This window comes from Gavia stellata, chromosome 4, assembly GCF_030936135.1.
Source record: "Gavia stellata isolate bGavSte3 chromosome 4, bGavSte3.hap2, whole genome shotgun sequence".
Lineage (NCBI taxonomy): Eukaryota > Metazoa > Chordata > Aves > Gaviiformes > Gaviidae > Gavia > Gavia stellata.
Window position 1 is genome coordinate 13,450,293 of NC_082597.1, and position 12,073 is coordinate 13,462,365.

Genomic DNA, 12,073 nt, shown 5'->3' on the forward strand with positions numbered 1-12,073 from the left:
GGTAGGTCACTAACACACAAACTGTGACCGTGGTAAATAGTGCAGAAGGCAATTTAATAGAAAATAAATGTATATTTTGTAACAAAATACAGTGGCTGCAAATAGCCTTGCTGCTCTACAGAACAGCCATTCCACTCCACAAATTCCTCTGATGTTACAGCTTACTTCCTTTCCTGGAAATGCTCTGGTTTACACTGTAGTTCTGACAATGCTCATCATTCACTTCCACTAAATTAATGTTATGTAAAGCAGAGAAATCAATCAGAGGTGCAGACTGGATAGAAAGACTGTTGTAAGGGCTCCTTGCCTTTGGGATTATATTCCTGAATAATGTAATTGCAAAAAAGTGCAATTGCACATCTGTAAAAACACCAGATTATTTACTAGAATCCTAGCAAAGGAACAACTTTTTGATCATTTGAGTTTCACATTGCACAGTCTTCACAGGGTTAAGTAGGAATGTAATGCTGTGGGGATGCTGTTAAATTGCCTCTTTGTTTACAAGTCACTTTGGTTAATGGCATGAAGAGACTCCATTTGCTTTCGAAAAAAAACGGAAAGATAAAAAGACAACAAAAACCTATTTGTCTAACAACATCTCCCAGAACAGTAGTAAAGATTGTACTATATTATTAAATAATAGATGAAAACCAAACATTTTTAAAGTGTACATCACAAAGGGTGGGAAAAAAGTCATAGTACGCAGCATCTTTTATTGCTTTATTTGAGTCTCATGTGAATTGTGCCTTTAAACCCTAAGGACTTCAAGCAGTAAGTGATCTTAAGTTCCAGGTTGTCACAGGTATACCCAAAGGTCTTAGATTTCATGACAGCATTTTCATTCATTCACCTCAAACTAACCTCTAAAATTTGTATGTGAGCTCATTTATCAAAACTGCTATCAGAAGTAACGCGGCAGATTTACAGTGAGAGAGGGAGTGACTTCATAAGAAGACAGATAACTGTCTGTAGACAGTATTATTTATTTGTTAATCATTAATGGCCCAGTTAGCATTTTGTAAAGCGCACTGGAAGGAATTTCCTCTGCCTCGAGGACTAAAAAGAAAAAAAAATCGTATACTAGATTCACTGGGTGATTCAGAGGATAATTGTATTTTAGAGCATGACTTGGTCTGTTTCTTACTTTCTTTCCCTTTTTTGACATAGGTGCATGACCTTATGTTTACCTTTATTAGCACTCACAGACAGAACAGGAAGACCATCCCTCCTTACTGCATGATACCACTGTGTTTCCAGAAGAGCCACTTAAGAACATTTCTTGGGCTGTTTCCAGCCTCCCTTACATATGAATCTGAATTTTCAAATACACAGCACACAAATAGGAGTCCATCTCCTACATTTGCTTTCATTGAGAACATACGCTAATGCGAACATGCAATAATTAAAACACTGTATATAAATTGGAATACAACCAAAAAACCCTCCAGTTCTGCTCTTTCTTTCCTACATGGCTGATGAGTGTGACCTCATGACCTCTGTGAGTATTTTGGTGTGCTTAAATAAATTGTAGCCATCACTGATTTTTAGTTTTTCCCTCTCCCAGGGTTAAGGAAAGGCTCCAATTCTCCATAGCCTTCAGACCTCACCTTGCCAACTACTCTCAAACCACCTACTAGAGACAGGAGTGTCATGTTGTCCTCACAAAGTCAGCACACGTTGGCTGTGTTGGTCCAGTGCAGTGCTGAAGGGAATACAAAAAGGTCAAGATTCTCAGTGCATCTGCTCTCATGTGCAGTCAGACTTATATGCGGCCCTCACCCAACTCTCCAACTCCATCACATACACCATGACATTGTAGACTGTTGTGTAGAGTTGGTTACACATTATGATACTTATTTATAAAAGGCAGAATTAATTTTGCCTCTCTCTCCAGCCCTCTATCCACCTATAGGCAGCAGAGCTCTCTGGAAGGGGTGCGAGGAGAGTAAGACATTAAACCAGGAAGAGCTGCAGTTTGTTAAGCTGAGCTACAACTAAGCCTTGGTGAATAGTCTCAAGGACATTACATAGCCCATAACGAAAGCTATTTAACTCTATACTGTTCAAAAGCACATACTGTTTCCTTTGCTTATACTACATTAATATTTGTTTTGTTAGGGGAGAAAAGTCTAGAATAAACTCAAACCTCTGTAATACATCTTTAAAGGACCATCTTCTTTGACCTGTGGTGGTGATTTTTAGGAGGATTTGGCCACATGAGGTTTAACAAAGCACTTCCCAGTACAGCTCACAGACATTCAGTCTCTTCCTACTTCAATACCTACTTCTCCAAGCAGTGTAGTCAGCATTGCTTTTTGGACCTGTTGCAATATCTTTTTCCATTTGTTAAAGCTGCTTTTTTTATGAGAGCACCATAAAAGACTACAAAACAGCTATAAAATAGGCCTCTGCCAAGGACTCGCCTCTTCACAGTAAAAAACAGCCATTAAGTTTTTGAATACAGCTGGTGCTATTTCAGGTGTTACCTGAAAAGAAGTACAGCTACAAATTGGGAAAGTAAAATCCTGACCTCGTTTTTTTCTAAGAATATTGCTACTGTCTTCAACGGGATCAGTATTTCTTCTTAGTAGTTTTTAAGGTAGGAAAGTCTTTTGATTGCAGGAGTAATATGTTTATCCTAACATCTTGCTTACCTGAAGAATCATGATGTATTTAGGTGTTCCTGGTTGCTCCATCAGTTTACCATCAGAAAGCATGATATATTAGTTAAACCTAGCTACACCATTACATTTGATAACTTTATCCTTTGTACTAGAAGATACTAAAAGTACTGAGGGGGAAGTACACCCTTCTACTTGCTCAAGATTACTTCCATATCCTGCAGTAGTTACCCGTCTCTTATAAGCTAGCTTGGCACTTTTGTGAGTATGTTACATCATCAGTGTATCAGTGCATAATATTGAAATTTGCTCTGTTTTGGTTGTATGGTTGTTTCTACTACTTTAATTAGGTAGCAATTAAGATGAAGGGGTTTTTTTCACATGCTGTTTTAATATTCACTTCTGATGGGATTCTTCTTTGGAAACAAGTCATCTTGTGTCTGTATGACTTTATTGTTTGGACAATTCTGAATCATCAGGGCTCATGTGAATTCGATCACAGATGTCCATAATTCTTTTTCCTTGTTTATGTATTGTATTGAATTGGTCAGTTTTGGTCAGCATAACAATGATCAGATCTCTAATGCTCTTTGGACTTCAACATGACATATAGTGACAGAAAAGATCTCTTTTGGTTTCCTTCTCCTGAGACCACTTCTTTGCCTCATGACAAATTAATTAGGAATGGGGAGATGGTAGAACTGAAAAGAATTTGGGGAATGCTGAGTTTTTTTATTCTCTTGTCTTTGGATGTTATAAAGACATTCTCAGTCTGTACTAGTGGTGTATTGTCCCTCGCTTTCACTATGCTGACATCCAGGTCAAACTGCCAGCTCAACTCCTGTTGTCTTTCCTCACTTCCTTATTTCTTATCTTTCCCCTCTGCTGCTCTGCTCTACAGAATTCCTCTTCCGGCACCTTTCCTCTGATGTTTGTAGTGGAATTATAATTTTTCTCCTTCGTATTTATTGAACTAGAAGATTCATCTCACCTGGCTTGCCATATAGCATTAGGTATCTAGTATCAACCAGTTGCCAAGATTCCTTCTGTGGTCAATGGAGAGAGATAATTACCTCCAGGGGCTGATTCATCCTGTCCAAAGATAAGGGCAGAATTAATTTGCCTAAACGTAGGTGCTTCTACCAGTAAAGATGCCCTCGGATATTCAAGGGTACGCCTGAAGTAGTATGTAAGCTTGCATCAGAAGTACACTTCTGAAGCAAATCTGGTTGTCTCCACGCACTGTGATTTGGTTTATGTTTCAGGGTACATGAACTGGATTCCTTTCAGATGAAACTAAAAAGAAAGCTGATCTGTAGGAGTGCACTTAATTGTCTCCAACCCCTGAATCCCTGAACTCAGTCCACGAGACCAGATTTGAGTTAAAACCAGTCTGAATTCCTTCTGATCTAAACCATGTCCATACCTAAATTAGCAATATCAGTAGACTGCAAAGTGAAACACTTGGTGCTGATGATCCGGCATCCACAACTACTAGGTCTTTTCAGGTGCCACGGGCTGCATGCCTGTGAATGTCTGAAGTGCATTAGGTGAGCTCTTGCTGTGTATCATCTGGTTTAAATTCAAGTGAAAGAAGCTTACAAGCTGGGAGAACACTCAGTGTGTAAATGAAGATAATGGAGAGATTCACTTGAAAAGTGACCTCCTGATCTGAGCCAAAGCACTACTGCAGAGGCACAGTAATAGCCCAAGACATCTCCATGAACCTGGCAGATATGACACAGAACCTGTCAAAACCAGTGCCTTTCTGGTGTGGCAGCTGAAGGCCATTTAGGAGATGCCATAGCACCTAGCATGTCACTAAGAGCATATGGTTAGGTCCCCAGACCCACCGGAAGACAGGTAAGATAAATTATTCTTTATAGGTGTGTCTCTCTTGAACAGAGAGGAATCCTACACAATTAGCCTTGTAATTTCTAGATGGCTGAAGTCGCATGAGATGAAGCCCATTCTTTGTTAGAAGTTAACTGCCTGAGTCAAAGAGAGCAACTTAAGGAGGCTTTAGGCATTTATATATTCCCCAAAACATCTTATATAAGCATATTCTGCTCCTGCGAATGCCTAGAGGCACCACCACTGTATTTGGGCTGCATACATAAGCACTTATCTACTGCCCAAGGCCATCTGGGACTCACAGGATAGGCACCCCCAAACCTGCGTCTCTTAAGGACCACATACTCCGGGCACATCTAACAGACTGACAGCATGAAATGCAACATGAACTAGCAGTCACAGCTGCTGCCATTCAAACCATAGCCAGAGGACGACTCCCTTTTGTATCTGTCCCTATGTGTGTGCAGGAAGTTTGGGTGGCACCCCACAAAGGATGAATTGCAAAATTGCCATTTTAATGCTCTGTTTTCCTGTTACTGTCCCCCTACAAATAAATTACTTGAAAGTCATTATTGTGCTATCTGAAAAGCTCTGCAGATCTACAAATCTTAGGCATACAAAAAGGAGGGAGGAGTAAGCATTTTAGAAGTCAGGTGGCCTACAGTGCACTTTGTTTTTCTCTGTCTCATATACTCCCCTTTGCTCAAGCTGTTATATTGAGGACCATCTTGAATGTAATGTATTCACAATAAAAACTCAAACAAACCCATATGTACTGTCCCCAAATACACTGAAGTAGCACATTGGTAAATACTCATTTTGAAATGCCTTTCACAATAACATGCAAATTACATACCTTGCAAGAGTTACAATTTAGAATAGGTTTGCAGTGTTTTCAAACGACATTAAGGCTATTACTGTCGGTAACTACTTTCTATATTCCCTTCAAAAACGTTTCAAGAGATTGTCTGAGGGCTTTGTTAGTACAAGAAACTTTATCTGTCAAAGTGCTCTAAACTGACAGATTGCTAACACAAAGCCATTATATTCAAATCTTAAATAAAATAATATTATGTCTAACAAATAATTATAAGCTAATATATTGGTAAATAAGAAAAGCCACACTCCTAATGTTTTTTTTTACTTCCTAAAGGTATGGATGAGTATCCAGTGAGATTTCCGGAGAGGCTCTGGTCCTGGTACCTAGATCCAGTGGTGATAACGGGGAACTGGGGCATAAAGAGTTTCTGTGAAATCTTAAAAGCAGAGTTACAAAGAAAAGCAGGAGAAGAACAGGGGATTGAGTCAGGGTTTCTGGGACATATTCTGAGCTTTCTTTCACTGTCTAAAACAGCTGAAAAATATTTTTTTCACATATGTTTAAAATTGTCTACAATTGATATCACGGGACTCTGATTATAATAAACTATTTCTGCTGGATGTAAATACTTGGTAAAGAGGGAGAATTTATGTTAGTTCAGCAATAATTATTTTATTGAATTTTGGCTGCAATATTAAGTTCTGCTGCTTTACTGAGTGACTTTTTTTTTTTTTAATTATTTTTCAAATTTGCAAAACCCTTCAGGCCTTTAAGTGTTTTATATTTTATATAGCAGGTAAAAAATTGGGATGAATTTAAAAATGTTATGCTATTTCCATGCTCCACCTGCTTGAAGCAAAACCAAAGGCATTCTTCGTTGACTGCTTTCAAAGTTTCCAAAATTAGGTATTTGGTCCTGATTTTAAGACAGATTCTAAGACGTGCATGGTTGATTTGCCAGCACTTACCTCTTAGCTCAGTCATCCTAGCTAGTAATCAAGATAATTGAAATTGTGTAAGAATGGACTTTCTAAACCTTCCCTTTAATGATGAGGTATTGCTGAGTAATCAAACAGTGGCCAGTGGAAAATGCTGGTGGAGCCACAGCTGTATTTCTCACAAGATGCTTTTGTTGCATCACTTCACTATCATTCAGTCAGTAACAACTGCTCCGACTGCCTGTTTGTGCATTTATTCCACAACTGCCTCTGCTATTCATCTGCAATTCATTCATCACTAATCTGTAAATCCCCAGTCCCTTTTCCTTCTGGTCTGTCTATAAGACTTCTCAAATGGACACACATCATTAGACCTGGTGGTAAGGCAAGCAGGTTATACACTGTACATTTTACAAGGTTTTTAGTGCTTAAGCAGCAGCTCATGAAACAAATACGTGTCAAAGTTACTCTTGCCATTGGTGTTAATTTGGCCATTCTTCTGTTCCTTCTGTCTTCTTTCCCATCATTAAAGCTTTCCTATCAAGGCTTCTTTTAAATGAGATTAAATATTGTTTCCCTTTAGCTTTTACAAATTCTAGTCTTCTAGCTGAAGAGGGAATAGGCAGAGCCCTGGGACTCAGGGGAGGTCGTGTCTTTTCAGAGATGTCCCTGCAGCCTGCCCTGGGACATTCAGCAAGCTGTCACCACCATGCTTTTGTTCTTCTCCTTCCCAACATGTCCTACCTGTGTGGGGAAGAAGCCGCTTTTCTTTTTTTCTATGCTTGGCTAATCCCAATTCTACTCCTTGCTGGAAAACAGCTAACAGGTTACTCTGAGCAACACCGGATAGTGCTAGCATGGCAGCGGCTATGGCAAGAGCAGCATTTCTCCAAAACCCACAACTTGAAATCTGGCACAAGGGAGGTTGCAAGAGTACCCTGTCAAATAAACCTCCTGCGTAGGACAGAAGTAGACATGTATACCAAACCCCTATGCTGTAATGCAGGACTACTTATTTCCCTTTTTTACTGAGAGCAGCACAACATAGTCATGTCTGTCCTCGTTGTAGGAGTGTTTGCATGTTGCATACCTGGTTGCTAAGATGATCGAAGCAATTAGCACTATGTAGCACTAAAGAGGACATTGATGGTACTGTAGAGGTGTTAGAAGACAGGTGGGTTTGATTCTGCCTTCTTTCCAGTAGGGTCTGTCTTCAGAGCAGGAATGGTTTTTTTACCCACTGGCACATCTGCCTAGAAGTATTTAAAGTCCCATTGCAAGATCACAGAATCACAGAATCATTAATGTTGGAAAAGACCTGTAAGATCATCAAGTTCAACCATCAACCCAACACCACCATGCCCACTAAACCATGTCCCACAATGCCACGTCCACACGTTCCTTGAACACGTCCAGGGATGGTGACTCCACCACTTCCCTGGGAAGCTTATTCCAGTGTTTCACTACTGTCTCAGTAAAGAAATTTTTCCTAATATCCAGCCTGAACCTCCCCTGGCGCAACTTGAGGCCATTTCTTCTTGTCCTGTCGCTAGTCACTTGGGAGAAGAGACCAACACCCACCTCTCTGCAACCTCCTTTCAGGTAGTTGTAGAGAGCAATAAGGTCTCCCCTCAGCTTCCTCTTCTCCAGACTGAACAACCCCCGTTCCCTCAGCCGCTCCTCATCAGACTTGTGCTCCAGACCCTTCACCAGCTCCGTCGCCCTTCTCTGGACACGCTCCAGCACCTCAATGTCCTTCTTGTAGTGAGGGGCCCAAAACTGAACACAGTATTTGAGGTGCGGCCTCACCAGCGCTGAGTACAGGGGCAAGATGTAGCATGCGTGTTTAGTATAGATGATATTGGAGAGGCAGGGCAAGGGAGCTGGCATGGAGATGGGTGAGGAGGAGGGGGATGATATTCAAAAGGTACTTTGCTCCTTCAGTTATTTGTTATACATAAAAGTTCTTGCTGATGAGTTTTGCTTTTACTAAGTTGCTGAATGGATTTGAGAGACAATAACTAGAAGAGGAGACTGAGTGCTGATGTAGATGAGATACCATCTTCATCCTCTGAAATTTCTCTAGACTGAAGGATCACTCTTCTGCTGGAAAAGCTGTTGACTTTTTAATTTGTTTATGGTTTTGTTTAGAATGGCCACAGTGCACAAAACTGGAAGACATCAGTCCTTCTGGGTTTATGGAAGCCACATTTATGCTGAAGGGATGCGTAACTGCTTGCTTGTTGTTGTTCTCAGTTTCAACAAAAGCCTTGGAATCTGTAATTCAACTAATTCACATTTTTAATCATTAATACTGAATTTGGCTTATTTTCAGCTTGGCACCTGTCTTTACAGATGCCTGAAAACTCATTTCTTGGGTCTATTCTAGAAATGTCATATTTTCAGGGCTGGTGAATTGGTCTGTTTTGGTGTTGTGTGGACTTGTGAGGAAAGCACTGGCCAGCTGACTTGCAACAGAGTTGGCTTCAAGTACTGACTCTGCCACTGGCTTGTTTGGTGGCTGTGGACAGTCACTTGATGACTCTGTGACTCCATGTTCCCACCTTTGAAACAGGGGTGATGATTTTTATTTCCTTTGTAAAATGCTTTGAGATCCACTTTATACTGCAGCAAAATTGCTAATAGTAGTCATACATATATTACTCTTTTAAAGCCATCGGAAACTATCTGTGAATCCGACTTAGTCCCTGCAACCAGTGGGGGTCCCTAAAATCATTCCGAATGAGTAGCTGGGGGAGAGTGGCTGTTGTGCAGACATGCCCACACTCCAGAGGTGTGACTGCAGCTTCCACAGGTATGCCCAAGCTCGCTCTGAGCTCTGGCACCGCTAACGGGGTCCCCGTGGTAGTGTGCAGCTCAGCCTGTGCTGCTGGCTGCACCCAAGTAGCTCAGTAGATGCTGGGGTGATGAGCCCATGCTGAGCTCCATACTGCTGCAGTGGCATTGTTGCCAGTATCTCCCCGAGTTAATTTAGAGCTAGCTCAAGTATGTCTGCACAAGCCGCAGTTCGGCTGTGACTGTGGTATAAAAATACACCCTACAGGAGACCGCAGGCAGCCGGAGCTTCAGAGAAAGCATCTTAGTTACATTTGCAGTCAAGCACGGGCTGCTGGCATCGTTTCAAATTTACCTTACCTTTGGCTTATCATTCTTCATACTCTGCAAATATAGCCCAGCTCTCAAAGTAAGGGAAGGTTTCGTTTATCCTCTTCACCTGTCGTGAATGGTGTTCTAGACTAGGGCATGCTTAAAGTAGGAATTTAAATGCCTCAATTTTCATTTGAGTTGCCACTTTATCCGTACATAACCCTCATCTACCTTTTTTCCGATCCAAAATGTGGAGGAAGCTTTAACATCATGACGATAATGTTGAGAAGTAGGTAGTATCCCTTTGTTTTTAGAGAGAGAGAAACCGAGGCAGAGGAAAAGTTATCTGCCATGGACTAAACAGGGAGTCAAGGTGGGAGAAGGAACCGGCTCTGCGCATTTTTTTTTCCCTAGTGGAACCAGTGGTGTTTGGACCACATGGACTGTATCAGTTAATCGGTAACTCACCAACTACCAATTGCATACTAATCCATTTTTTTTCCAGGTCCACTGGTTTTTTACACCTTATACTAATGTTTATAAGAGAAGGCTTAAGTACACTTTAAAATGACACAGCAAATTAATAATAAAATAAATAATTCAGTACTATATAAATTGTATGGAACAAGCACCCTCCTAGGATGTATCAGATAAATAAAACATGGGTTAGAAGTGTCTCTGAATGATGGTATTGTAGGAAAAGCATCTCAAAAAATAAAGGAGTAATGATCACATCCTTTTCTGTTTTATAGTCTTCCTTTCTTAATATATTTAAAGAATTTTGCTCCAAATTCAAATGATTATGGGAAAGGTATACATTGAAAAGATCTGTGTTTAAGTCACATTAGCTGTGCTAAGTATCAATTCATTTGGCAAAATATTCTCCCAGAAAACAGTTTGTGCCAGTTCAACGCTATTTCATGGCTGACTCCTCAAAGATCTATTCTGAGTATAGAAAGGAGCCACATGATTCATTCAGCTTGTGCATATCTATTTTATCTTGATAGAAGGATTATATATGGAGAGATAAAGGTTTGTTAAACAAAGTATCATTAATCACTCTGTCCGGAAATGTAGACTTTGCAGAGGCATGCTGTAATTTGCATCACTTTTGCTATGCCTTGCCAGTGCTGCTGGTGAGAAATAACAAACCTGTATTTATGAAAAGGACAGGTTTAAGATGAAAATAATTCTATCCGAAAACTGTGAGAATGGTACAGCATCCTGTCGCCTGCACTCGTTCAACGGGAGAACACTGTATTTGTAATAAATTCCTTTTGCTCTGGATGAGTTCTGCATTTTCAATGAGGTTAACTTGGCAACATTCTAGTTGATTTTAATAAAAATAGCTGCTTTGAGGACAGGGAGCTGAGGTTGCCAAATTTACAGCTGCCTTGCACAATTACTCTTACACCTCCTTCAGGGCTACTTAGAACCAGTAAGCAAATTAAGTGTATCGATTGCAATTTTGTTGGACTAACCCTTTTTTCTTAAGGAATAAACTTGATTCCTTTCAGTATGTGTCTGCTCAGAGTGATCTCTTTTCTTTTCAGCCATAACACAAAGACAACATCATGGCTGGATCCACGACTTGCGAAAAAGGCTAAACCTCCAGAAGAGTGCAAAGAAAATGGTAGGTTATTAAGTTTTCGTTGCTGCTCAGAGGGGATTTGCTTTTGTGTGTGTGTGTCTCTCTCTCAGTTCTTACAAAAATCAGGCATTGGGGGGAATGATGAAAGGTGTTTAATTGCTGCTTTGGTTAGAAGCCATAAGTGATACCAGTTCTCAGTGTGCCATGTGTTTCTGCTTTTTATTCCCCTTTCTGATGCTATCCAAAGCTGAGGATCACAAGTGTGTTTTCTGCCTGTTGTGTGTGTGACTCCGGGACTGACCCTCTCCCTCATCTCCTACAGAGAACTTTGGTCTGCAGAACAGAATCCCTTTTCAGATTCTGAGCTTTTAATCTACAGGCGATTCAATGCATAAGGGAAACTAGCAGCACCGTGGGAATATGAATATTGTTTGATTTGTATTTAAAGGTACAGTGCTATGCTATTTAGTAGCCAATTTAAACAAAATAGTGTCTGATAAAACAGAGTGTGGGAGGGAGAAAAGAGATCAGTGTCTGTCAGAGTTCAAGGCTGGATTTGGGGGGTCCTGCGTTGTTAATGGTTTAAGATTTAAAAGCGTAAATACTGTTGAGGGTGCCTAAAGGAGCTGTAGCTGTGGTGCAGGAGAGATGACTATATTGACAGATTCAGAGATATGAAATAATACAGATCATATCGAACTATCTTATATGCATTCAGTATAATTCCTATTTTTCTCTGGTAATGTTTCAGTAATCAAAATCATTTAATAAAGCCAAGGCAAAAATGTATTGTAATAGATCTTTTTCTGAGGAGGCTTTTTTCCATTGTTTTATCGTTCAGTGTCAGTTCAATTAGCCAATTAAGAAGTAATGATTTCTAAAGACTGCTACTTATTTTATTATTGTGAGATACAGAGGATTAAATGCATGCATGCTATGTGCATTGATTCAAAGTATTTTTAAATATTAATTTAAATCTATTAATAGGTTTTCATGTACTGCATCTGATTTACTTTAAATTTTCCAAAATACATTCATTTGGTTAAGAAAACTCAGTGCCGTTTTGGGCTGATAAAGAGGTCACTGAGGAGTTGCTGGCTATATGAAATGCAGGGTCAGTGGTTTGGTAAAGAATGTTCCT

General features: G+C 40.1%; 1 protein-coding gene across 1 annotated transcript in view; it reads left to right on the forward strand.

The window, feature by feature from the left end:
• Positions 1 to 12,073, forward strand: part of MAGI2 (membrane associated guanylate kinase, WW and PDZ domain containing 2) — a 765,547-nt gene that overhangs the window by 522,002 nt on the left and 231,472 nt on the right. Inside the window, exon 6 of the mRNA XM_059815959.1 lies at positions 10,895 to 10,974. Within this exon, the coding sequence (XP_059671942.1) occupies positions 10,895 to 10,974 (80 nt within the window). The remainder of the gene's footprint in view (positions 1 to 10,894; positions 10,975 to 12,073) is intronic.